Below are 27,644 nucleotides of genomic sequence, written 5' to 3'. Positions count from 1 at the left end.
CCACGCCTGGCTAATTTTTTATTTTTTGGTGTCTAGGCCACGGCAGGTGCAGGGAACAGAGGACCGACTGCACCCAGGCTTAGCACAGCCCATCTGCCTCGGAGGCTGTGCCAGGCACAGCAGCTGGGAGTGGGGCCACCTTGCCTCAGGACACCCGACTACAGCTTCCAAAGGAAGCAAGGTCTAGGATCATGTGACCGAGGGATGAGCGTCCTCACGTGGCAGAGTAAACTTGGGTGCTTCTGGAGTGACACATGTGCGCCTCCCTGGAAGGCAGTGCCCACCAGCCTGCCCGGCTGCTCCCTCCACCAGGTTCCTGACCGTGCTGATTGCTCCTTACCCGCGGGGCTCGGGCTGCCAGATTCTTCCGGATCACTCACCCTGACAGGGAACCGGGGCTGTTCTGTCCCGCGGCCCAGGACTGCCCCGAGGGACGGGGTTAGGCAAACTGCAGAGGGCGAAAAAGCAGGCATCCACAGTGGCCATAGCTGCACGTGACTCCCACCACCAGTGGCACTGGCGCTTGGCACACCTTCGGGCTCCGCCTGTTGGCTCCATCTGGTCCCAGGCTCAGAAGGGCAAGGGGTGTGCCTGGCTGCATCCCACAGAAAAGACATCATCAGTGATGGCGCCCAGCTCACTTTCCAGACAGCGGGTCACATGTGTTTAAGTACAAAGGCTTCCAGATGGGGGGCCACACGTGTTTAAATCCAGAGGCTTCCAGAGGAGGGGCCACGTTGGTTTAAATGCAGAGGCTTCTGGACGGGGGAAGGGGGGGCCCTGTGTATTTAAATACAAAGACTTCTGGAATGGGGGAGGCCCTGTGTATTTAAATGCAGAGACTTCTGGACGGGGGAAGGGGACCCACGTGTGTTTAAATACAGAGGCTTCCAGATGGAGGAGGCCCACGTGTGTTTAAATACAGAGGCTTCCAGATGAAGGCCACATGCAGAGGCTTCCAGACGGTGGGGGGTGGGGGGGCACGTGCATTTAAACAAAGGCTGTCTGTGTTGTTTTGCCATCTGTGTTTTTTCTTCTCTAAAGAGGAAGCGTTGTGTGGGATCTCTGAGATGTAGGGTCCCACGAAACAGACAGTATGTACTTGTCAGACAAGTTCAGAGGCAGTTTTCGAAACCGTCCTGGGCCAACTTCACTCCCATTTTACAGACGCTGACAAGGCCCCCTGGGTGTGCACATCCTCACGTGGCTCTGCCCTCACACCCGGACTCCTGGAGGGTGGCTTCTGTCTGGGTGTGGCTCTCTGACCACCAGCTCTGTGTCCTAAGGATGCTAGCAGCCCGTGGGGAGGCCCTTGCAGCATGGAGGGAGCCTGGGAGGATCCTGTCCCATGAGGCCTCAGATGAGACGGCGGTGCCGGCCCACAGCTGAGACGGAGCCGTACGCGCCTGGCGGAGCTGAGCCTGAGGCCCAACACACAGAAATCCAAGGTGATAAATGGGGGTTTTCAGCTGCTCATTTTGGGGTAACTTGCCCTGTAGCCCCAGCTCACCATGGGACACTGGCCGTCATCTCCTTCATAAAAGGAGAGTGGCCTCAGCTGTCTCCAGTTTGAGGCCCTGAGACGGTTCAGCAAGACAAAGTCATGTCCAGGCCTGGCTGTCGCAGCACCCGGCACCGCCCAATGGTGGAGGGTCCCTGGGGCCCGGGGAGAGAAGGTGGCCAGCGCCACTGCTGTCTCCAAAGTGCTCCAGGCCTGTTGTGAGACAGGGCAGGCTGTGTTCCAGGGGGTGGCCGGGTCCCGGGCAGGGAGGGGAGACGTGGGGCTGCAGAGATGGCGGTTGGGACAGTGTGGCATCGAGAAACTGCCCTCGTTCCTGAAGTCAGAGCCGCGTTTCCCCCAGTCACATGGACACAGACACAGCACCAGGGCAGGCTCACCAGCTCCTTGTGTGTGCGGTGCAGCTCCGCCGTCACCTCGCTCATCTCCCGGGCGTGCCGCTGCTGTTGCTCAGCAAGGCGGCTTTGCAGGGACTTACTCTCCAGAGCCAGGGAGCCGACGTCTTCACCCACCATCGCAGAGCCGTCCTGAGCTGCTGTGAATTCTTCAACAGATGACAAGATGTGTCTTGCCTGAGCTAGGAGTGAAAATCAAATATTACGTTAGCACTTAGGCTTAAAGGATGAAATATAAACAAAATCGGCTCAGTATGTTTTGAATCACACAGATGATGCCTCAAAAAGATGGCAGGCAGGGAGGGGGGAAAGGGGTGTTGGTGCCACAAAACCACCTCAGCCTCTGTGCGTCCACACACGGGCAGGGTGGGAACTGCAGAAAGAGAAGAGGTGACCTCCAAGAAAAGGGGCAACCAGGGGCCGCCACGTCTCAAGGTTTCAATGGTGCCGCCACAACTCGCTGCACCTTCCACAAGCACCGACTGCCCTGTGTGGAAACTGCCGTGCAGACAACAGCTGGCAACTCCACACTGGGACAGCGGCCTGGGCCTGGGACAGTCCCCCTGCCACCGACGATGACAAGCTCAGGAGGCTCCCGCAGGACACCAGCCTAGGGAGAGGGGAGGTTTATGGGGCTGGGGTCTGGGTGGGCTGTGACTGCAGGGCGTCCTCATTCTAGGAGTTGAGGGGCTATAACACTGCGAGGGGCACTCAGACAGCTCAGAGCCGTGCCCAGGGTCTGCCAGGAGGAGCACACTGGCTAGGCTCCTGAGGGACACACACGGCCACACCCCAGGCTGCAGGACAAAGAGAAGGTGCCACCGGGGACACGGCATCTCCTGGTCTCCCAGTGTGACCCCAGATGAGGGAGGCCCCAGTGTGCTCATGTACAGGTTGCCTGGCAGAATCAAACAGACCCAAGTCCTCTCTGGGGAGGGACCACCCTCCTGGGCCCCACGACAACCAAAAGCTCTGCAATCCAGGCCCGGCACAGGCTACACGTCTGAGTCGGGGGAGAAGATGCTGAGCAGCTTCCAAACTCCAAATCCCCACGTGAACACAGCCATCAGAACCAAGCCCCTTTGGACAACATTTTGAGCAAAATGAGGTGACAGGCCCCCCAACACCCCAGAGCACAGTGGGGGACCCACAGGCCCAGGACCACGTGGTGCCTCCCAAGAGCCCTGGCCGCTGTGAGAGGCGGAGACTGCCAGGGAGGGCCCAGGCGTGGAACCACCACGCGCTCGTGCGAGGGGATGCAGGACACCTGGGGCTGAGATGACTCCCAGGTCACCACACACAGAGGACCCTGGAACCCACACAGACGCTGCCTGGAGGGCAAGAGCAGCAGCCGCCCTGACTCACCGAGGAATGCCTCATTGCTGTGCAGGGACCTGCAGCCGCCCCAGCTCCTGTCCACCAGGTCCAAGAGTGCCTCCAGGAGCGCCGCCTGCAGGGCCGTCTTCTTCTCAGATAGAGTCGAGTGTGACCCAGGAGACGGCTGTGATGGAAACAAAATCATGAGGCCAGTGAGTCAGTAACTGAGGTCCTGAATGCCAGCAAGTGCCCCAAGCGCACCCTGGGATGCCCTCGCACCACAGAGGGGAGGGCAGATGCCGTTAAGGCCCCAGCCCTGAGCCTGTGGGGGGCGGCTCAGCAGTGCCTGCCCAGTGAGGCTTAGCCAGGTGCACCAGTCCTGGACGAGTGAAGTCTTGATGACAGGACAGGATGGGGCCCACACGTTCCCAACTCAAGCAGGCCCCAGACTCCTTCCCTCAACCCAGACAGGGAAGCAGAAGACATGCCCAGGCCGTGGTCAGAGCCTGTGTTCAAAGGGAGCTGCCCAGGAAGCAGCCTGCGCCCACAGTCAGGCTGGTAGAGGGTGCCAGACGCTGTCCCCAGCAACAGCCCGGAGTCAAACAATAACCCTGAAACACACCGCCCACCTCCCCACCTCTGCCTCCTTCCAGCTCAGGACCTGCTGGGGACGTCAAACACACCCCACCCAGCTCTGGGCCCCCCCTACCCCGTGCTGCCAGGGAGCCGCCTCTAGCTCCCGCCATGCCTCCCTTCCCATCCCACAATTCTGCACCTTCACGCTCCTCTGTCTGCCTGGAATCTGAAGCCCTCGTTGTGGCAAGTACCAAGTGACAGCCTGCCTGTTCCCCTCTGGGTGGTCTGCACTCATGTCTACAGCAGGCGTGTCTCAATGCCTCTGACTGGGCCTCTGCCAGTTGTCCCCCTGGCCTCTAGGTCACCCTGAGGGTGGAGCGACTCGGTCTCTCCTCACAATGACCTCCAGGATCCTCCCCTCACGACAGGGTCATCAATGGCTCAGCCGGCCAAGATGCCTGATTCCAACTTTGGAGACAAACACCCTGTACGCTGTAAGGCAGAGTCCCCTCTCCCCACCTTGGGGCTTCCACTCAGAACAGCACCGCAGGAGCAGCGTGTGGCACAGAGGCACGCGTCCAACAAAACGCAGCAGCAAGCACCCTGGAAACCTAAGTGTAATGGTTCCCTTTATCCTGGGACACGGTCAGTGCCGTAGGCGTAATCACGGCATTGCCAAAGCCGTAAACAGCCCCGCAATAGGAAGGGACACGATCAGTGCCGTAGGCATAATCACGGCATTGCCAAAGCCGTAAACAGCCCCACATTAGGAAGGGACACGGTCAGTGCCGTAGGCGTAATCACAGCATCGCCAAAGCCGTAAACAGCCCCACATTAGGAAGGGACACGGTCAGTGCCGTAGGCGTAATTACGGCATCGCCAAAGCCGCAACAGCCCCGCATTAGGAAGGGCGCGCCGTGGGCCTGCTGCCCCCCAGCCCTTCTCTCACCTCTCTGGTGTCAGTCACGCTCCGAGTCCTCTGCTCCTCAGTCTCCGAGGCCTCAGGCTGAGACAAGGTCCTCCCGGTCCTGCTTTCTGAGCTGTTCTGTCTACTCAGGCTCTCCTCGGGCATGGACGACCCATGAGTTCTCTCCAGGCAGCCCAGACCCTCCTGGTCTGAAAACGCCTGGAATCTTCCCCCAGGCATTCTTCGCTTCCTGCACTTTCCGGGGGCTGGCAGGGTACCAGGCAACATTTCTGCTGACAAATCCAACTCCTGAGAAGAGGCCGAGTCCTCGGTATCCACAGAGACTGCAATACAGAGAGGACGGGACCCACGTCAGGCCAAATTCTCTGGGCGCAGTGTTCACCACTGTAACTTTTAAAAGGCATGTGTGTGCCCATGTACACACGCACATGGACACACACGCTTACATATGTACACACATACCTATCCACATGCATACATACATCCGTACATCTGCACGAAGACACACGCAGAAGGAGGGTGCCGAGGGAGGAAAGGGGCATACCAGGGCACACGTGCTAACACGCAAACTCTGGGGGAGTCTGGATGAAGCAGACATGGACCACCCAGCTTAGCATGTTCACCCCGTGATGACCGATGTGCAATACGCTTCAACAAAGCGTTCCAAACGTCTAAGCACACCTCCATCTCTGAAGACAGGCGAAGTGACAGACTGATGGTCCATAAAGTGGTGGGTCCTGTGCACTGTACCAACCACAAGCCCCCAGGACACACAAGACCCAGGGGAGGGTGAACTTGTCTGTGGAAGGACAATGAAGGCAGGAGAAGGCACAAAATGGGCACAGCCCTGGCCTCCACCACAGCCTGCACAACTCAAAATGACCCACCACGTCCTTCAGCGGCTGACAGACAACCTGGCTAGGTCCCCTGCCCTCTCACCAGTTGGGCATGAACAAGCTTCCAGGAGGTGCCAGGGTCACTCAAGACAAGGTTTCTCTTTCTTTTCAATTTTTTTTTGAGTTGGAGTCTTGTTCTGTTGCCCAGGCTGGAGTGTGTAGTGATGTCATCCAGGCTCACTGCAACCTCCACCTCCCAGGTTCAAGCCATTCTCATGCCTCAGCCTCCTGAGTAGCTGGGACTATAGGCGCCCACCACCATGCCCAGCTATTTTTGTATATTTAGTAGAGACCTGGTTTCACCATGTTGGCCAGGCTGGTCTTAAACTCCTGACCTCAAATGATCCGCCGGCCTCGGCCTCCCAAAATGTTGGGATTACAGGCGTGAGCCACCGTGTCCGGCCTGCTCGTGGCAGGAGGTTTTCTGATACTTAGCCACATAGGTGGCCATCACATGGTATCACATGATGCTCTTGGTTAACTTTTCTCGCCTTTGATTTTCAAAATGTAGCTACTGCCATAACCTGGGCCCATACACTTCAAAGAAAGTGTGTGTGCGTTAGTGAGAGGGTGAGGGTGTGCACACACACATGCAGAGAAAAAACACCTATTTACCAACCATGAATCTAAACCATGAATGGATTATAAATTTCAATGTGCTGCATTCTTTCCAAAGACATTTTGGAGAGTTCCACAAACAAATAAATACAAAGAGAACAGGAGAAATTTCATAGTAAAAGCAAATGTTGTGAAAAATATTTAACTACTTAAAAAGGAACTGAAGGGAGTAAGAGTTGACAGGGATTTCATGTTGTTGTGGTTTAAAGGAGTCCCCCAGAGTTCCTAAGCTGGAAACTTATTGCTATTGTAACAGTATTAAGCAGGGGGTGGGGGGGGGGGCTTTAAGAGGTGAACAGGTCACAGGGCCAGCCCTCAGGGACACAGGGCTGGGTTCCTGATACAGGATGAGTCTGGCTCCATTTCTCTGTCTTGAGCTTGCTTCTGCCTGCACCATGTGCCACAGGAAACCAGCACCAGTTGCTGGCACTGTGCTCCTGGACTTCCCAGCCTCCAGAACCACGAGCCACATAAGCTTCTGTTCTTTATCAATTACTCAGTCTGTGGTTTTGTTACAGCAGCAGAAAACACACTAAGACACGCGTAAGTACCTGGGAGTGGGGTGAAGTACGCGTGTGGCCCGGGAGCATGGGAGGCCTCCGGCTCCGCTCTGGATGGTGGTGGGAGCTCTCTACAGAGCCAGCTCCAAGGCACCTTCTCCAGACAGCACCCTCTGCAGCTGCTCCTCCCCGTCTCACGGCCCTGCTTCCTGGAGTCCCCACACTGGTACTGTACCAACTGCGGGCTCAACAGATGTCTGGATTCTATTTTATTAAAATATTGTAAATAAAATATTTCATAAAATATTGTAAAAGTTTTATTTCATTAAAAATTACATTTTAAGCTTCTGAATAGTGTATGGTATCTGTTAGATTGAGGGGTTAATCACGTGCTGGGTGACACCAGAGTGAATCCACAGTGACTTCTAACAGCAGGAGAGCTTGGAACTGGAAACTGGCGCCACTCGCCTGCCAGACTCAGGACAAGGCTGCAAGAATTAAGCTGCATGAAGTGGAGCAAAGTCAGACAAATTGATGCACAAAACAGAAGAGAGAGTCCAGACAGTCTCAGGTCAAAGGTGTCAAGTAACTAAATGAGGAAAAAGAGTCTTTTCAACAAAAGACATCAGAACAACTGGATGTACTTCTGTCAACAACAGGCAACAGAACAACTGGACGTACAGTCATTCCTCAGTCTCCACAGAGGACTGGTTCCAGGCAACCCCCAGGACTGGCAAGATTCAAGGACATGCAACTCTCTTAGGTGAAATGGCATATCTGTGTATAATCTGCATGCATCCCCCCGTATACTTTAGTCATCTCTTGCCTACTTAGGATACATAACACAACGTAAATGCTACTGTAGCTGGCCACAGCGGCACATGCCTGCGGTCGAGGATGCTGAGGCAGGAGGACTGCCAGAGCCAGGAGTCTGAATCCAGCCTGGGCAACATAGCAAGACTCCATCTCTACAAAAATACAAAATAAATAAACGTTGTGTAAATAGTTGTACTGTATTATTTTTAATTGCTGTACTGTAATTTTTTTTGTCTTTTTCCAAATAGTTTTGATCCACGGTTGGTTGACTCCAGAGATTCAAAACCAGTGGATACAGAGACAACTGTACATGTAGGGGTGATGTCTTGACCCGTTAACTCACAAAACACACAAAAGCTCCAAAAAGTGAACTGTACACCTAGACACTAAGACTATGGGACGTGTGTAAGGAAACATGGGAGAAAATCTTCATGATCATGCGGTGGACAAAGATTCCTTTACAGGGCACACAAAAGCCCAAACCATCAAAGGAAAGTACTCATAAACTGGACTGGAGTGAAATTAAAACTTGTGCCCTTCAGCCGGACGCGGTGGCTCACCCTGTCATCCCAGCACTTTGGGAGGCTGAGGCGGGTGGATCACAAGGTCAGGAGTGTCAGAAACCAGCCTGGCCAACATGGTGAAACCCTGTCTCTACTGAAAATAAAAACTAGCTGGGCATGGTGGCGGGCGCCTGTAGTCCCAGCTACTCGGGAGGCTGACGCAGGAGAATCACTTGAACCTGAGAGGTGAAGGCTGCAGTGAGCAAGATCGTGCCACTGCCCTCCAGCCTGGGCAGCAGAGCAAAACTCCATCTCAAAATAAACAAAACAAAAAACAAACTTGTGTCCTTCATAAACTGGACTGTACTCAAATTAAAACTTGTGCTCTTTAAAGCACTGTTCAGAAAATGAAAAGGCCAGCCACAGAAGGGAGGAAATGGGCAGCCCTTGTGCCTGAGAAAGAGCTTGTGTCAAAACCAAGATCTCTTAAGACTCAATACTAAGAGAAGCAACCCCAGAACAAAGGTGGGCAGACCCGGAGAGAAGAGAAGAGACAGGCAGGGCCAGTATTTCAACAGCAGCGGGATGCAAATTAAAGCCATAAACAGGGACCACAACCCCCTGACAGAGCAGCTAAGATTAAAGGACTCAGCACCCAGTGCTGGCAAGGACACGGCTCGGGCACCGCTGCCGCAGGACAGATGTCCTTGCACAGATGAACCTAAGACTTCAGCCCAAACTCAGGTCTCCACCTGTTGTTTCCATGAAAAGTTCTCAGAAACTCACAATGGAGGTGGAATAAATGAAGCTAAAGCCTATCAGCACATCCCAGTGGAGGGCGGTGCCACCGGGCAATGGAGTCTCCGTGACACCCGTGTTGGGATCTAAAGGTCTACAAGTGGCGGCCTGAGCTCAGGGTTTCCTACAAGCTCAGTGACAATGCCCCCCTGCAGCTGCCTCAGATGTCAGCCCCACTTCCCACAGGATACTAGGCTTCTTGTCTATTTTAGACAGTTTGCCTTTTCCTGTGATCTCAGAAGGATACAATTTAAACCATCATGCAGTATAACTATCTATACTCAAATACGTTAACTTTCTCCTTTTGTAACTCTGTAGTCCAAATGGCTGGCATTCGAAAGCACACAAAGACACATCATGAAGATCCTACCCTTCAAGGTAAGTCCCACAAAAAGTGCAACTGTGGACTCCAAGGCCAGTGACAACTATATATATCCCAGAGCCAGCGGCCCCACTGGTGTCCTGGCAGATGAGCAGTGCACCTTGGGAACCACGAGAGTCGGCCTCACGCTCCTTCCGGCTGGAGCTCGTGCTCCCAGGAGGCCTGCCGAGATCCCACTCGCACTCTGCAATGAGGTTCAGGACTGCCTCATCATCCACGTCCACGACCAGGCTCTGCTTGGCCGAGGCCTCGGTGCACTTGGCTCTGGGGTGGTGTGGTCTGTAAGGAAAAGCAAACTCATCAGCATCACTCAAGCCAGCCGTATGCTCCGGCCCACGCAGACCTCGAGAAGGAAAATTCCTGCACGGTCCCTGAGGGAAGCAGTGTACTGCAAATGTGGGGCAGTGGTCTTGTTGCTTCCACTACAGTGATGCTAAAGAGGGACTCACCAAGGACAATCGGTGAGCAACAGCCAGGTAACATGATAACATGACAGCATTCCAGCACTGGACAGAACCCCACCAGGACAGGGCCAAATCCCAGCACTAGACAGAACCCCACCAGGACACGGCCAAATCCCAGCACTGGACAGAACCCCACCAGGACACGGCCAAATCCCTGCACTGGACAGAACCCCACCAGGACTGGGCCAAATCCCAGCACTGGACAGAACCCCACCAGGACACGGCCAAATCCCTGCACTGGACAGAACCCCACCAGGACTGGGACAAATCCCTGCATGGACAGAACCCCACCAGGACACGGCCAAATCCCTGCACTGGACAGAACCCCACCAGGACACGGCCAAATCCCAGCAATGGACAAAACCCCACCAGGACACGGCCAAATCCCTGCACTGGACAGAACCCCACCAGGACACGGCCAAATCCCTGCACTGGACAGAACCCCACCAGGACAGGCCAATCCCTGCACTGGACAAAACCCCACCAGGACACGGCCAAATCCCAGCAATGGACAAAACCCCACCAAGACTGGGCCAAATCCCGGCACTGGACAGAACCTCACCAGGATTGGTTCAAAAATTAAAGTTCTGGAAGGTTCTGTTCTGCTATGTCTTTAACCTGTTATGCAGGTTAAAATTCAAATTACGCTTTTCCTAGCACATCCCCAAGGAGATACATGTGATCAAGAAAGTTAAGTGTTCCAAATGTCCACTTTCACATTCAGGGAGAATGTTTCCATAATGGCTGAAGTCAGAGGTGTGTCAGAATAGGACCCACCTTGGCATGGTGACCCTCTATACAGAGAAGAATGTGCTCAAAGGGGACCTTGTTTCCAACAAAGGCAGTTAAGAGATATGTACACAAGACAAACCCAAGGGCAGTGACCAGGAACGCTGCTTTTGTGAGTGGCTCATGATACAACACCTGGTCCACCCAAGGCCAGTCCCACTCCCCGGGGCCTGCGACCTGAGTTCTCCGGAACGCCGCACAAAGAACGGGGCTGGGTCCTGGGGCCGGGACCTCCCTGAAGCCTGACACTGAGCACAGTTCTGTGGGCATCCCCCACCTCCCCTGTGCCATACGGACATTGACCCATGTCATCTTACACTCTCATCTCCGTGATAATTCACAGACGGGAACTGTGGACAATCTCAAGTGAGAGAATCCATGACTGAAGCTTCCACACCAGGACACAATGATTCTGAACGTCCACAAAGACGACCAGGCGGGTGTGTCAATCACTAACCCTCGTGTCTGTGCCACTTTGGTACAAAGCATATTCTGTTCTCATCACCTAGAGGTTAAAAGTCGCGTGTGGTATAAAGAGTAATCTTACGTGCAGTGGCGCTCCGTGTCTGCGCGCACCCTGAGTGGCGCTCCGTGTCTGCGCGCACCCTGCGTGGCGCTCCGTGTCTGCGCGCACCCTGAGAAAGCAGGAAAGTGCATCCACACGTTGCCGCTGGTCACGGTCAGCAGCGTGAATGGCAGGCGAAGACTTTTACTCCCTTTCTTTTCATCAGTTTCTGTGATGTTTGTGACTTTTACACCAATCAAATACTACTGTGAAGTTTTAATATAAGTAAATGTGAAGCCAAGTAAACTACTATTTTCTGGCTAGAATAAAGCATTTCCAACCACACGGAATATGTGCTTCCTTTATTCCTATATGTATTATAACAAAAGAGAAAAAATTTGAAACAATCTCGTAACCAGAATAAAAATGTATTTGGAGTGGTGTCAGCAAAAAATGGCAAAGAAAAGAGCTCCAAATTCTAGCCCTCATAAAAAGCAACTATATAAAAAACAAGAAAAGGTATCAGAATGAGCTTTTTTGGAACTCAGAACCCAGCTAGCAACTGTGCAGGAAAACAGCCAGTTTTCAGTACAGACTGTGACTGTGACACTCTAACCCGCCGAGTCTGCTCCCCTCTCCCAGCTCAAGGGTAGCTGTGGAAATGCCAGCCTGAGTTCCAGGTACAGGTTTAGCAGCCCTAATCCAAAAGTTCAAAATCCATAACACGCAAAGGAAATGGTAACTAAGAAAAAAGAAAACATGAGTAACCGACATGGAAGAGGGGTTATCACCACAGATCCCGGAGACACTAAAAGGGAAACAAAGAAAAGAATGTGATGAACGTCCATCTAGACCCACCAACGTGACAACTCAGATGAGACGACCAGTTCCTTGAAAGAAACCATCTGCCAAAACAGACAAACTGTAGAGATCTCTATTAAAGAAATCAAGTCAATAGTTAATAACCTTCCAAAACAGAAAGTACCAGGCCAGATGGGCTCACTGTACAGAATAAAGTATATCAATTCTCTACAGTATCTGCCAGAAGATGGAAGCAGAGAGATGACTTCCTAACTCATTCTATGCGGTCAGCATGACCCTAAAACCAAAACCAGACAAAGACAATACAAGAAAACCACAGGCCAGTATCTCTTATGAATAGACACAAAAGTCCTCAATAAAAAAATCAGCAAACTGAATCCAACAATCCAACAGAATTCCATACCACGATCAGGCAGGATTTATTCTAGGTATGCACGGCTGGCTCAACACTGACTTCTATTTCTCTTACAGACAGGGTCTCACTCTGTCACCCAGGTTAGAGTGCAGTGGTGCGGTCATAGCTCACCGCAGCCTCCAACTCCCAGGCTCAGGGGTCTTCCTGCCTCCCGAGTAGCTGGGACTACAGGCACGCGCCACCATACCCAGTTAATTAAAAAAAAAAGTTTTCTTACAGACAGAGTCTCACTATGTTGTCCAGCCTGGTCTCCAACTCTTGGCCTCAAGCAATCCTCCCACCTTGGCCTCCCAAAGCACTGAGATTCCAGGTGTGAGCCACTGTGCCTGGCCTGGTTCAATGCCTGAAAATCCTTCAAAGCAACAGGCTGAAGGAGAAAATCATAAGATCACATCATAGATGCAGAAAAAGCATTTGACAAAATGTAACACTCCTTCATGATTCCTTTCAGCAAACTGGGAGTAGAAGACAGCCTTCTCTGTGTGAAGACAACACCTATCATCCATGGTCAGCAGGCGCAAGGCTGCGCTGGAAACCAGATGCTCTCCTACCAAGACAGGAGGTGAGGCAAGATGCTCCCTCTCGCCAGACTTCCCAACGTCATGCTGGAAGCCCCAGATAAGGCAGTAAGATGAGAAAAGGAAATAAAAGGTATACCGATCCGGAAGGAATAAAACTGTTCACAGATGACATGATTTTCTCGTAAAAAATGACAAAGAATCCACAAGAAAACCTCATGAAACTAACAAGTGAAGACAGCCAGGGTGCAGGATTCCAGGAGTCAGGAGTGGCACTGTGCATGCCCCCCACCCCCCCCACCCTCCGCCGATGACAGCCAGGGTGCAGGATTCCAGGTGTCAGGAGTGGCGCTGTGCCCCCCCCACCCCCCCACCCTCCGCCAATGACAGCCAGGGTGCAGGTGCAGGATCTCCACCAGGGTGCAGGTCCAGGGAGTGGCACTGTGCACGCCCCCACCCCCCCCCACCCTCCGCCGATGACAGCCAGGGCGCAGGATTCCAGGTGTCAGGAGTGGCACTGTGCACGCCCCCCACCCCCCCCCACCCTCCGCCGATGACAGCCAGGGCGCAGGATTCCAGGTGTCAGGAGTGGCACTGTGCACGCCCCCCACCCCCCCCCACCCTCCGCCGATGACAGCCAGGGCGCAGGATTCCAGGTGTCAGGAGTGGCGCTGGTGGCACGCCCCCCCCCCCCCCACCCTCCGCCGATGACAGCCAGGGCGCAGGATTCCAGGAGTCAGGAGTGGCGCTGTGCACGCCCCCACCTCCCGCCCAAAAGATATGTTGAAGTCCTTAACCCAGTGCCTGGGAATGCAACCTTTCTTGGAAACAGCGTCTTACAGAGGCAATCAAATTACCATGAGGCCATTAAGGTGGGCCCTGATCCATGATCACTGGTGTCCTTCTAAGAAGGGGAAACCTGGCCCCGCAGAGACAGGCACAGAGGAGAGATTCTGTGAAGAGACACAGGGGAAGACGGCCTGTGAGAGCAGGGGCTGGAGGGAGGCCCTCCGAGACAAACAACACCAGCGGCTGCATAGACCACCAGCAGCCAGGAGGGGCACGGAACAGCTTCTCCCGCACGGCTCACATGAGCAGAAGGTGCAGGTACTAGAGTGCCGCTGTCCACGCAGCAAGTAGTCTGGTTTGAAATGGGGTGGGGGGGGCTGCAGGGCCGGTATCTGAGGGAAGAGGCGATTCCAAGGACGCAGAGCCATTTCGGAGACACTGGAACAGAAGTCAGCAAAAAACGGCCCAAATGGGGCCCCTGCCTGCGCTGTGGGCGGGCATCTTACGGGCACACCGTCCTGGCTTCTGTACTGCCACTGGCTGCCTCTGCCCTGCAAAGGCAGAGCTAAGAGGATGGGACAGGTCACGCAGCCTCCAGGGCCCAAAACAATCACACAAAAAAGCTGACTGACCCGTGCACTAGGAGTTTAAGATGAGTAGAGGCACCTCACACAAGAAAAAAAAGATTTGATTAAAAGCCTCAGACAAGACAAACGGTACTCAAGAAAGTGTACAATCCGACCACTTCCCACGGCTATGCAGACAGAGTCCACTGATTTCTGCCCCTTGAATCAACCCATAAACAAAGCACGAAGTCTCTCTAGGGTTTTGGGATACACGCAGATACTATCAACCGAACATAGAAATGCAGGCAGCAGGGCTGGGGCTGCAAGGGGAAGCAGGCCCGGCTCACACACACGCCCACGGTCTCCGGAGGCCGCCTCACCAGCACCAGCCACGGGGAGGGAGACAGGAGGGCGCATCCCGGCACCGTCACACAAAGGGCAGGGGAGGAAGGAGTCCTCCTCCATCCAGGCAGGCGGGTCCTGCTGAATGTGCTCACGGCCAGAAATGGGATTTGGTTGGACGGGCAGCTAAGAAAGTAACTGAAGCGAGAGCTAGAAGCAGAGGCAACCACAGACGTGAGAGCTGCCAGCCCCGGGAAGAGGGACATGACAAGCCCTTTGCTGAGTTGATTTTACACATATTACCTTAATCAACAGTTTCAATATTAGAAATAACTCCTAGGAATGTGGAGAACAGGAGAGCAGCCCCGTCCCACCGTCCACTGAGTCCCCGCTAGCCGGGCTCTGCCTTCCTCCCTCCTGGTGTCCGCCCCTGGAGAGTGACTGGCACACAGTGAATGACGTTCAGTTAATCCTCCTGATGGCAGGCCAGTCAGAAACACTCTGGGCATCCGTGGCACTTCCGTTCATACCTGCCCTCTTTCAAAGAAGCTGGGATGCTCTCTTTTGAGTCGAGTGAGTCCTCTGATGCAAAATGCAGTCGGGAAGCCTTCCGCTCGCTCTCTCTCACGGGGCGATCGTCTAGAAGAAAAGGCCACAGAAGACTGCGCAGGTGGCAAGTGGCGGGCGGCTGCATCCACCCTGGGGCATCTACACAGGGCAGGGTGTCCATCCCCTCAGGGCCAGCCCTGCTCCCGCTGACCTAGCACCGGAATGCTGGGCTCTGGTGGTCCCACAGCTTCCCGGAGATGCCCAGCGTGGTGCTGAGGCCGCCTGTCCCTCAGAGCTCACTGCTGCGCACAGGAGCAGCCGCACACACACACGCACACCCTTTCTCTAAAGTGCACACCGGGTGCGGGGTGGGATCCTCAAGTCACACTCGGGTAACCCAGAGAAGCCTCCACGGAGGGAGCCTGCCCAGCCCGAGAGGCTGCAACTTCCAGGAGGCCTTTTGGGTCTGTGCTTAGGGCTGGGCCTCAGGGACGTGCGTACCTGGGGCCACCAGGCTCCCCACCCAAGAACTCCTGGAGCTTCCTCATGTAAATCCCCGAAGATAAGAAGGTCCCCAGGCCTCCAACCTTGGCGCTTTGGAACTTGCAACACATCTTAACCCCCATTTGTAACGTGAATTCTGTGACAAGTTCCCATGCTGCCTCCATTTAGCCTACAGCACGCCCTGAAAACCATAGAATCACAGTAAGAAATGAGTAGGTAATAGCGCAATATAATGTTCAAAGCAGAAAAACAGAGGAATTCTGATAATCACACAAAGATGCTGAGTCAGAGGCCTCTGCAACCTGGGGCGCTCTCCACCCAGCACACAGGACGTCCCCAGGAGACACGTGCGCCAGGAGACCTGCCCCCCGACCCCACCATCCCGCAACCGTTCCACCCCAGCCTTCACCCGCCCTGCACTAACAACGCGTAGCTCTCTGCCCACCGAGACTTTGCCTCACTGCTGAGTCAGTTCCAAATCCCCACTCCAAGAACGTTCCTCTTGACTGTTGTGTAAATTCTAACGCAGCACGTCCGAAGCCGACTGCAAACCCACCTTCACCCCAAGCCCACCCTCTCCTGCTGGCGCAGTCTCCCCAGACGCCACCTCCACCCCACACGCAGGCCCTTGCTATCTGCCTCCTCCACCACCAGAGCCTCTCCATGACCCTGGCGGAGCCAAGGACCGAGCCCCTCTGGGAGGCACCACGCGGGGCAGCAGGCTGTCCCGGGGCCCAGCGCCTCCGTGCTTCCCGCAGTGCCTCTGACTGCCAGCGCCACTGCTGGAAGCATCTGTCACGTGCGGCAAGACTGTTGTGTTCCTTCTCTGTAGAAACACTAAGATTCTGAATCTAAAACTTGGATGACAGAGGCAATGATTTAGAACTGAAGATTCCAAAAATTATCCAGAATAAGGACTGTAGCTCCTGAAACAGCCAAACTCAACTGTTTATGAGTTACTTGGTTAATCAGCCAAATAAACGCTACAAACCAGGCGCTTATTCCTCCCAAACCTCTTACAATTAAACAGCAAAATCCTAATTGGGTTTGGAAACAGACAGTGTGTCTTGGGGGGGGTCCACTGTTAATACCCATAGCCCCATCCCAGGGGACAGAGCGTCAGGCAGCGCAGCCAGGCTCTCAGGTGGCCAGCACCACGCATGCACGCCGCATGCTCCCAAGGAGGCGCTCCTTGCTGCCAAGAGCTGCAGCACAGAACTCTAACCACACTGCTCAGGCTCTGGAAGGCCAGCAGCAGGGCCTGTCCAGGGCCCAGCACTTGCCACATGAGCGGGTGAGCCAGGGTCTTCCCTGACAGTGATGTTGGGAGCTAGGTCTCACTTTGGCCACACAGACACCCTGAGCGCCTCCCAGCCCTTGCAGAGCAGCAAATGCACCCCCAGTCGCTGCCCTCCCATCCGATGCTCCTGCCACTGCCAACTGCCGGCCCCCAGTGCCCAGGGTAGCTGAACTCCTGCAGAAGCAAAGTCCACCAGGACCCAGGGATACTGTCAGCTTCTCAAGTCACTTTCAGAAGGTCAGAGAAAAATTGTTTTGATCGTTAGTTACTAAAAAATGGTCAAACTGTGGCAGACTGGGGCATTCTCACAAGAGGACTCCTTGAAACATTTCAACCCATACCACTAACCTACACTATCACCAAACAGAGCCTGTGTGTGCTGCGTGCTGACAGACAGCTCTTTCCAGCATCTCCAGAAGCTTCTCCAAGTAGCAAAGCAGTGCAGTTTAAAATGTTAGAATTTGGCCAGGCTCAGTGGCCCACGCCTGTATTCCCAGCACTTTGGGAGGCCAGGGTGGGCAGATCACTTGAGGCCAGGAGTTTGAAACCAGCCTGGCCAACATGGCAAAACCCCATCTCTACTAAAAAGACACAAATTAGCAGGGCATGCTGGCACGCACCTGTAATCTCAGCTACTTGGGAGGCTGAGGCAGGAGTATTGCTTGAACCCGGGAGGTGGAGGTTGCAGTGAGCTGAGATCACGCCACTGCACTCAAGCCTGGGCGACGAAGCGAGACTATGTCCCAAAAATTAAATAAAATGTGAGAATTCCATTTACAAACACACGCGTGATCACATCACCGTCAAGACACCACAGGCCAGCCCTCCCTATGATGAGGTGACATGGCCCTGCATGGCTCCACGACGGCCCCAGACAGCCTGCCCAGTCTACTCGCTGAGGCGCCCAGGCGCTCCTCCACCCGTTTTCCCACCTCCTGCGTGCAGCTTTGCACATGAACTTGACGGGGCTGACAGGGTGACGGCTGCCGGGTGTTCATCTGGTGGGTGGCAAAACCCCAGCTGGCCCTCAGTCCCGACGCCCACAACAGACATTACCCAGGGGCTGGGCACATCACCCACCAACGTGCTTCAGCTGCGGGGCCTCCTTCAGCTGCTGTTTACTTGAAATTGACATACAAATCTCAGTTCTCTAAAAGAACCTGAATGCTCCCACAGCCGTGGAAAACAGCCTGTTCAGGGCACTCGCAGTGGGAGAAAGTGTTCTGTCCTCTGTGATTCTGTTGGTCTTTTGTTCTAACAAGATAGTTGGGACTCTGTGATTCTTTTGTTTTTGATAAGGTCCTAGGTTCTTAGTAGGAGGGGCAGGTGTTGAACAGCGGTGCATGGTAGGTCTGACCCTAACAACAGAAATAACCAGTGAACGTTTATAGGCCCCTGGCCATGCTGGGCAGTCTGGGAGCTTACAGATATTAACTCAGGTCTCCCCACCACGACATGTCAACACGGCATTCTTATCCCCCCACTTCACACAGGAGGACTGAGGTAAGAGACCCTGCACCCTCTTCTTCCCCCATGGACTCTGGTCAGTGTGCCCCTGGGCTGAGGCCCCAGCTCTCTCCTGGATCTGTGACTTGGGGTAGGGTCAGCAGAGGCACCACCAGGCGCTCACAGCAACGGCAACAGCAACAATGCCTCCGGGGAGGCAGGAGGCAGACGGGAAGGTGACCTGTGGCTGCTCCAACCCAGGGACCCTCCCTACTGGGCATCGCTGTGGGGGCCCTGGAAGTTCTGCCTACAAGACTGTCATGGAAACCCTTTTCTTTCAGGAGCATGATCCAAAGGTCACTGCACGTCCCCTCCCGACCCTGTCCCAGTGGCGGGGCTTGGGGGACAATGATCTGCTTGTCCTGTGTGCTTCCAAGTGGGGCAAAACCAGGCAGTGTCCTGTTTAGCTGCACCTGAGATGATGCCCAGGTGCTATGAGAGGAAACAGGACAGGAGATGTTCAGGAACGTGCCCAAGTCCAGCAGCCATGACGCAGAGCGCCGGAACAGGACAGGGCAGCCTGGTCCAGGGCTGTGCTCCCACGGCCCCAGCCCTGCGCCCTCCCAGGGTGCTCTCCTTCCAGCACTGTCCTGTCCAGACACGAGGCTGCTAGAGCTGTGTGTCTGCAGGAACTCAAGCCATCAGTGTAGAAAACCAACTCCCTGTTCCAGAAGGAATCAAGCATGTGACGTTGAGCACACAGATACCCACCCACGACTCCCATACCCCGCGGGGACAAAAGCGTGAGCATGGCCCTGCCTGACGCCTACCCAGCTGCCGGAGCTTGGGGAGCAGGTGCACAACAAAAAGGCGGTAGTCAGGCTCAACCTTCGCCACAGGGTTCAGCCGGAAGTCCACATCCATGAGCTCGGTTAAGGCATGGAGCCGAAACACTTCTGCCAACGAGGAGATGCAGTTGTAGTAGAGATTGAGACTCTCCAACGCAGTCAGGTACTGAATGCCCTGTCAACAGGAAAACAGTGAATTTGTTCACACTTTAAAAAAGAAATACACAGTGAAATAAGCCAGCAACACACACTGACCAACGAACTTAATAAAGGCATTTGCAATAAATACATGTCATTACCAGCAAAAGTAGAAAAATGAAACATGTTCTTATCTGTGAAGTTCTCTGGGCCCCACGTGGTGAGATGATTGTTTATGGAACCCACATGTGCCGCAGCGTGATGCAACTAAGCACAGCTAATATCTACTGAGGCCTCGGTGTGCAGCAAGCTGAGTGATTTGCACGCACAATTTCATTTAATCCACATGCCGCCCTATGGGGTGAGAACCATCAGGGCGGCCCACGTGGTGAGATGATCGTTTATGGAACCCACATGTGCCACGGCGTAATGCAACTAAGCACAGCTAGTATCTACTGAGGCCTCAGTGAGCACCAAGCTGAGTGATTTACACGCACAATTTCATTTAATCCACACGTCACCCTACAGGTGAGAACCATCAGGGAGGCCCTCCCCCCCCTTCACAGATGAGAAAGCTGAGGCCTGGGAAGGGGGAAAGATGAGGCAGCACTGGGTGCAGCCTGGGCTGGGTCCCCATCTGACTTGGAGCAGACTCCCCAGCTGGTGTCAGACGCGGCCTCCATAATGCTCAGGCACCACGCCCGGGGCAGGCGTATCCCACGGTTCTATCTGCGCCAATCAGGCCATGGCAGGTGTGCACAGCTCCCCTCACCACCACCTAGGCATCTCCCTCCAGGGTGACCCCGCCAGGGGCCCAGGAGGCAGCCCCAGGCCCACTGCACTGCCACTCACTAAGTCTCAGGGGTCTCATTTCATTTCCTTTAAAGATATAACCATCGTCATCAGAGGGCTACAACACAACGTAACGTGATGTGTATGAAATGTAGCCCACGGTAAACACAAAAAACACAACACAAAGTGTACCGTTTACAGGTGTAAGCAGAGGGTTACAAAACAGACTCCGTTTCTGCTGTGAATGGACTTTCCACTGATGTTGATAGCAATAAATTTTCTTTTAAGAAAGAGACCTAAAACTTACCTCCAGACTAACCAAGGAGTTGCGCGAGAGATCCAAAGATTTCAGACCTGTTAAACTCATCAGAGAATGTCCCAGGTGGGTAATCTTCCCTTGGTAAGTTCCAGGAATAGACAATGACCGAAGCTCAGCTAAGAATAAAAAAAATTATGAGATTTTAATCTTTTATTTTGCAAACAATTATTATAATAACAGTCAAGTTCTTGGTGTTTGGATATAGAGTAGAAACTGACACAGATTCTTGGTTTAATTCAACTTTACTCAGGCTCCTGAATCTTCTCCTCGGCCATCTGTGCCCTTCCTTGTAAAGTCCAGTTTAGTGCAGCCAAAACCCCCACCCTCAGTATCTGCTCAGGTTCCTCATCCCCAGATCCCACAGGTGGTGTCTGGTCACCCTGGCCTCTCTTATGCAATAATCCTGTTCGGTCGGTTTAGCCCAAATCCCCTTATTCCTCACGTGTCCTCTCAGTCATTTGCCATCCACTGCCCCTGCCCTGACCCTCGGCTATAAACTACCCCCAGGCCCCTGCTGTACTTGGAGTTGAGCTCCATCTCTCTCCCCCACTGCAAAATCCCAGCGCAGTGGCCCCAGGCCCACCTCGATGGTTCTGAATAAAGCCTTCCTCACCGTGCCTGACAAGGGTCATTCAAAACATTTCTTCCTCTAACAGTATATGTAAAAAGATTGAAGGACAAATGTTAACACAAGTGTCCTATTGTGGAATAAATCCCTTTATTTTCCCCCTTACACATTTCTGTATTTTCAGCTTTTCTTGGAGAGATATGTACCCTCGTAATCTGAAAGAGGCACCTAGAACCCAGTGCAATTCCTTTGGAGGTGGAATATCAGCACTGACAAGCAAGGAACGTACCTGAAGTTTCAGCTTATATTTATCTCTACAATACCTCCAAGCCCACACGCTTCTTCCCACCTTTACTGCCTCTCCCTCCAAAACCGTCTCTCCCCAGGAACACTTTCTAAACCATCTCCCGCCTCCACTTCTGGCTGCTCAATTCTGTCACCCCTTGCAGCCATCACCATCTGAAACCCACTAGCCGGGTAACCTCTCTGCTGTCCTCCTGTTACAACTGTGGTTGGGCTGTGCAAGCTCCGCGCACCCCATAAGCAGTCATTACATCAACGTTAACTACAAGATGAAAGTTTCCATAACCAAAAAGGCAGTTTAGATCTGAATACGTCAATCCTTTCCTGGGAACATTTATGTTTTAGAATATGTTTTGGTTTTTTTGTTTCTGTTTTGAGATGGAGTCTTACTCTGTTGCCCAGGCTGGAGTACCATGGTGCGATCTCGGCTCACTGCAACCTCCACCTCCTGGGTTCAAGTGAGTCTCCCGCCTCAGTCTCCTGAGTAGCTGGGATTACAGGGACGCGCCACCACATCCGGCTAATTTTTGTATTTTTGGTAGAGACGGCGTTTCTACTAAAACCCCACGTTTCCCTGTTTCCTCAGGTAGCCCTCAGGCATCTCAGGTGCAGCTAAACAGAAGGACGCTGCCTGGTTTTGCCCCACTTGGAGGCACACAGGACAAGCAGCTCATTGTCCCCCATACCCTGCCACCGGGACAGGGTCAGGAGGGGACAAGGTGCAGTGACCTTTGGCTCATGTTCCTGAAGGAAAAGGGTTTCCGTGACAGTCTTATGGTTTCCTGACCATGTTGGCCAGGCTGGTCTCGAACTCCTGACCTCAAGTGATCCATCCACCTCAGCCTCCCAAAGTGCTGGGACTACAGGCATGAGCCACCGCGCCCAACCAGAATATGTTTTGATTAAGTTTAAAATTTGGTTTGAGCTCCTCCAGTTCCAGGCAACATGGAGGGGACACATTTCACCTGCTCCTCCCGCACATTAGACCCACCGCCCTGGAGGAAAACATACAGAACAAGCACCGGGGGACTGAAAGGAACAGAAGCCAACCAGCCAGGGGCCTCGGCACTCGAGAGAGAACCCAGCGCTGAGTCCCTGGCTTGACTCTGGGGTTTTGTTTCTGCTTATCTACTACACATCCCACTCCGGGTGCTACAGAAGCCAGCAGCCCAGAAACACCGAAAGACCAAAAACCGTAAGCCTGCTCTCGACGGCCAAAGGCCCAGGAGGGGCCTGGCAGGACAGACTGTCTGCACATCACCAGCCCTCCTGCAACCACACACACTGTTCACATCATCAGTCCTCCTGCAAGCAAACCCCCACCCACCCACCCACACACAACCACACACCCACCCACAACCACACACACACACACACACACACCCTCGTCCACCTGGCACCAGGAGGGGCCTTGCAGGATGGACTCTCTGCACATCAGCCCTCCTGCAAGCAAACCACACACACACACACACACACACACACACACACACACCCTCGTCCATCTGACACCAGGAGGGGCCTTGCAGGACACTTTCACATCATCAACCCTCCTGCAACCACACACACTTCACATCATCAGCCCTCCTGCAAGCAAACCCCCACTTGCACACACACACACACACACACACAAATGCCCCTCGTACACCTGGCCTTGTGCAGCAGCCAGCACTGGGGTGTGAGAATGGATCCTGACTGCTGTCCTGGCCTGGCTAGAACGAGGTGGTGCCCTTCACCCTCCCAGCCAGTAGGGTCTGCCAGAGGCCATGGGTGAGACAGGCGCTCCACAACTGTCCCGGCAACAAGGTGGCACCCAGCAGGCTCGAGTGAGGAGTCTTCTCAAGTAAGAGGATTTAAACAGGAAGCAGAGTCTCATGACATCATACCCAGCATGTCCACAATACGATAAAAAATGACCAAGAACCAGAAAAATGGCAATTTGAATGAGAAAACACAGTCAAACAACAAATACCACCAAGAGAGAACACAGAAGTCAGGTCTAACAAGGATTTTAAAGTGACTGTCATAAAAAATGCTTCAATGAAAAATTACAAACCCTTGAGACAAAGGAAAAATAGCCTTAGCAAAGAAACAGAAGATATAAAGAAGAAACAAATAGAAATTTCAAAGAAAAATACAGTAACAAAAAAATCACAAGAGCAGTTTAATAGCAAAATGGAGATGACAGATGAAAACTGTAAAACTGTAGAGAAAAACTAAGAGAACTTGTCACGAGCAGACCTGCCCTAAGACAATTGCTGAAGAAATTTTTTCAAATATAAAGGAAAAACGAAAGAAAGAAACCTAGAGCATTGTGGAATATAGAAAAAATAACGGAACAGATAAACATGCAAATAAATATGTTTCCTCCTGAGTTATTGAAAAGGCTAGGTATTTAAAAAAATCGTAATATTAATATGGTTCTCAAGGTATGCAGAGGAAATACTTAAGACAACTAAATTGTAAAGGGGAGTGGATAGAGACCTAAATGGTGATAAAGTTTCTGTATTTCACTTAGAAGTGGTAAAATATCTATACAAGTAAACTGTGTTGAATGACATAAATACATTGTAATTTGTATAGCCACCACTATGAAAACCATACAAGGAGATATACACCAAAACATAACAGATAAATCAAAATGAGACACTAAAAATATTCGAGTAAGTCACAGGAGGCAGGAAAAAGGGTAACAGAAGAAAAAACACAGGAAACGATCAAAAAACAATAAAATGGTACACTTAAGTTCTAATATTTAACAATTAGATTAAATGTAAATGGCCTAAAACACTACTACAAGACAGAGATTAGCGGAGTGAATAAAAATAATGAACCAGGAAACTAATTTCAAATATAAAGATACAGGTAGGTTAAAAGTTCAAAGCAAATGGATAGGAAAAGATACGCCATGCAAAAACCAATCAAAAGAAGCTACAGTAACAACAGTAATATCAAATAAGACAGATGTCTCAACAAAGAAAATTACCAGGAAAAAAGAGGAAGAAGGTCCAGGCACGGTGGCTCACGCTCGTAATCCCAGCATTTTGGGAGCCCGGCAGAGATCACCTGAGGTCAGGAATTCGAGACTAGCCTGGCCAACATGGAGAAACCCCGTCTCTACTAAACATACAAAAATTAGGCAGGCGTGGTGACAGGTGCCTGTAATCCCAGCTACTCGGGAAGCTGAAGCAGAGGAATCATGTGAACCTGGGAGGCGGAGGTTGCAGTGACCCAAGATCGTGCCACTGCACTCCAGCCTGGGGGACAAGAAGGAAACTCTGTCTCAAAAAAAAAAGAGGGAGACTACATATACTAAAAGGGTCAGTCCACTAAGAAGGTATAAAAATCCTAGCTATGTAATTCAACAAACAGAGCTTCAAAACATAGAAAGTGAAAAAAGAAATAGACAAATCCACAATTATAGTTAAGGGTTCCAGACCCCTCTCTCAGTCATTAATAGAGTCACTAGACAGAAAATCAGCAAGGATACAGAAGAACTGAACAATACCATCAACCAACAGGATCTAATTGATATTTATGTATTTACATAACACTCCACTCAACAACAGAATACACACACATTCAAGTGCACCTGGAACATTCAACAACATAGACCAGATGCTGGATCATAAAACAAACCTTGACAAATTTAAAAGAATTAAAATCATACAGATTATGTTCTGGCCATAATGGAATCACACAGAAAAATAACAGGAAAATAGCCACACATGGAACGTTAAAAACATACTCCTAAAATTCCACAGGTCAGGCCAGGCGTGGTGGCTCATGCCTGTAATCCCAGCACTTTGCGAGGCCGAGGCGGGCAGATCACGATGTCAGGAGATGGAGACCATCCTGGCTAACACGGTGAAACCCAGTCTCTACTAAAAAATACAAAAAAAAAAAAAAAAAAAAAAAAAAAAAAAATTCGCTGGGCGTGGTGGTGGGTGCCTGTAGTCCCAGCTACTCGGGAGGCTGAGGCAGGAGAACGGCATGAACCCAGGAGGCAGAGCTTTCAATGAGCCAAGATCGTGCCACTGCACTCCAGCCTGGATGACAGAGCGAGACTCCACCTCAAAAACAAAACAAACAAACAAAAAATTCACAGGTCAAACAGGAAGTATCGAGGAAAATTCTTAAAATATGCTGAACTGGATGAAAATTAAAATACAACATAACAAAATTTGTGGATACAGCTAAAGTAGTGCTTAGAGGAAAACTTGTGGCACTATTTATAATAGAAAATAAGAAAGTCTCAAATCAATAATCTACAGTTTTGCCTCAAGAATCTAGAAAAAGTATAAAATAAATGCAAAGCAAGCAGAAAGAAGGAAATAAAAAAAAGCAGAAATCAATGAAATTTGAAACTATAAAAACACTGGAGAAAAATCAAACCCAAAGTCGGTTCTTTGAAACTATCAATAACATTCGCAAGCCTCTAGCAAGACTAAAAAAGAAAGAATACACAGATTATCGATATCAGGAAAAGGGATATCCCTGTAAACCTTGCAGCACTAATCAGGGAAGAAGGGAGGACTCGGTGTGTCCCGAGGTCAGCTGCCCTCTCACCTGCTTCCTCAGAGCCACGTGGTGCCTACTGCCTCAGGATCACGTGGACTTTGTCACGAGGTTACAGTTCCCCTTAACTACTCTACAGATAATAACTTGGACATTATAAACCGTTAAGTTTTCCATTTGAGATATTCTTTCAGGACCTGGGGACTGATGCCAGCTGGTCTAAAGGACCCCACAAGCGGATTCACCAAAGAATGCAGTTTCCACACCCTGATAATTCCATGGCCTTTACCTTGACCAATTGACAACACCAATTTTCCAGCCCCTTACAATCCTGTTCCTTTAAAAACCCCAGCTCAGGCTGGGTGTGGTGGCTCATGCCTGTAATCCCAGCACTTTGGGAGGCCAAGGCAGGTGGATCACCTGAGATCAGGAGTTCAAGACCAGCCTGGCTAATATGGTGAAACCCTGTCTCTACTAAAAATATAAAAAATTAGCCGGGCGTGGTGGCACGCGCTTGTAATCCCAGCTACTCAGGAGGCTGAGTGAATCACCTGAACCTGGGAGGTGGAGGCTGCAGTGAGCTGAGATTGTGCCACTGCACTCCAACCTGGACGACAGAGTGAGACTCCATCTAAAAAAAAAAAAAAAAACGCTCAGATCTCCTTGGGGAGATGGATTGAGGCCTCCTTCCACCTCCCTGCTGGGCTCCTGCCAGCATTAAACTCCTTCTCTGCTGCAACCCCCGCTGTCTCAGTGTATCGGCCTGTGGCCCCCACAGCACCTGACTGAACCTGTTGGTCCAGTAACACCTGCAGACCACACACAGACATTAACAGGCTAACAAAAGAACACCAGGAACAACTCTACACACACTCCACAAGTTAGTTCAAATAAGCCAACTCCACAAAACCCCACACAGCCGGCTCGCGGTGAACTAGTACGAACGGTTCTCTAACGACCAGAGATACAGAATTTGTCATTTAAAAGCTTCAAAAACAGAAACTGACATGTCCATATGGTTTCACTGGAAAATTCCAGGAAACATTCAAACAATGAGCACAAACTCTACAGAACCTCTTCTAAATAAAAGAGAAGGCAACACTTCTCAACAGTTTATGAGCTCGGCTTCACCCTGACGCCAAAACCACACAAAAATAAGCCAACAAGAAGGAAACCGGCCACCAACATCCTCAAGAAGGCTGAGCCCGACAATCACCACAGAGTGGGCCCAGGAGAACCAGGGAGGGGGTCCCCAGCGGGAGGGCGGGCTGCGCTCCTGGGCAGCAGGGCTGGCTCCCTCTTCTCAGCGGATGTAACCCCCCAGTCACGGAACCACAGTGGCCCGCTAGACAGGCAGGGGCCGGGACGCGGGAACCCGAACGCGGGGAGGGGCCGCACCTGGGCACGGGGGGTGGGTCGCTCACCTGGGCACGCGCGCCCCGCCCGCCCTCGACCGTTCCGGACGCCCGCGGCGCCGCGCAGAGGGGTCCCGCCTGCCCACGGTCCGCCGCCGCCCCGAGAAGCTCGGCACCCACCCCCCGCCACCCTCACGCTTGCACCCCCGCCCGCCCTCCGGCGCACCCAGGTCGCGGTGAGGCCCTAGGCCGCTCTTCGCCCGAACTGCCTCCTCGCTCAGCAGCAGCCGAGGCCCAGCCCGCGCCATGTTTCAAACGGAGCCCTCGGACGGCGCCTGCGCGGCGGGCGGGACGAGGCTAAGAGAGGGGCGGGGCCTGCGCGGCGGGGCGGGGAGCGTGGCGGGGGGAGGGGGCGGGGCCTGCGTGGGCGGAACCAAGAGCCTGGCGGGGGTGTCTCCTGAATGGCGGTTCTCCCAGGTACTGGCCACGCGACCCCAGCCCCCGCCCCAGATAGCGCCCTGTCAAGGCATCACTGGGCGCAGCCGCCTT

At 52.5% G+C, this 27,644-nt stretch overlaps 1 protein-coding gene across 1 annotated transcript in view; it reads right to left on the bottom strand.

The window, feature by feature from the left end:
* Positions 1-27,425, bottom strand: part of CEP72 (centrosomal protein 72) — a 35,089-nt gene extending 7,664 nt beyond the window's left edge. The window contains exons 1-9 of the mRNA XM_003263189.4: positions 27,322-27,425; positions 20,343-20,470; positions 19,088-19,280; positions 14,989-15,097; positions 9,349-9,527; positions 6,801-7,013; positions 4,757-5,058; positions 3,280-3,415; positions 1,900-2,096 (exon numbers count right to left, since the gene is read on the bottom strand). Of these exons, the coding sequence (XP_003263237.2) occupies positions 1,900-2,096; positions 3,280-3,415; positions 4,757-5,058; positions 6,801-7,013; positions 9,349-9,527; positions 14,989-15,097; positions 19,088-19,280; positions 20,343-20,470; positions 27,322-27,403 (1,539 nt within the window). The 5' untranslated portion in view covers positions 27,404-27,425. The remainder of the gene's footprint in view (positions 1-1,899; positions 2,097-3,279; positions 3,416-4,756; positions 5,059-6,800; positions 7,014-9,348; positions 9,528-14,988; positions 15,098-19,087; positions 19,281-20,342; positions 20,471-27,321) is intronic.
* Positions 27,426-27,644: the final 219 nt, after the last annotated feature.

Source organism: Nomascus leucogenys, chromosome 6 (assembly GCF_006542625.1).
Source record: "Nomascus leucogenys isolate Asia chromosome 6, Asia_NLE_v1, whole genome shotgun sequence".
NCBI classification, from domain to species: Eukaryota; Metazoa; Chordata; class Mammalia; order Primates; family Hylobatidae; genus Nomascus; species Nomascus leucogenys.
Note: the sequence above shows the minus strand (reverse complement) of the source record. Positions and strands in the feature narration are given on the sequence as shown.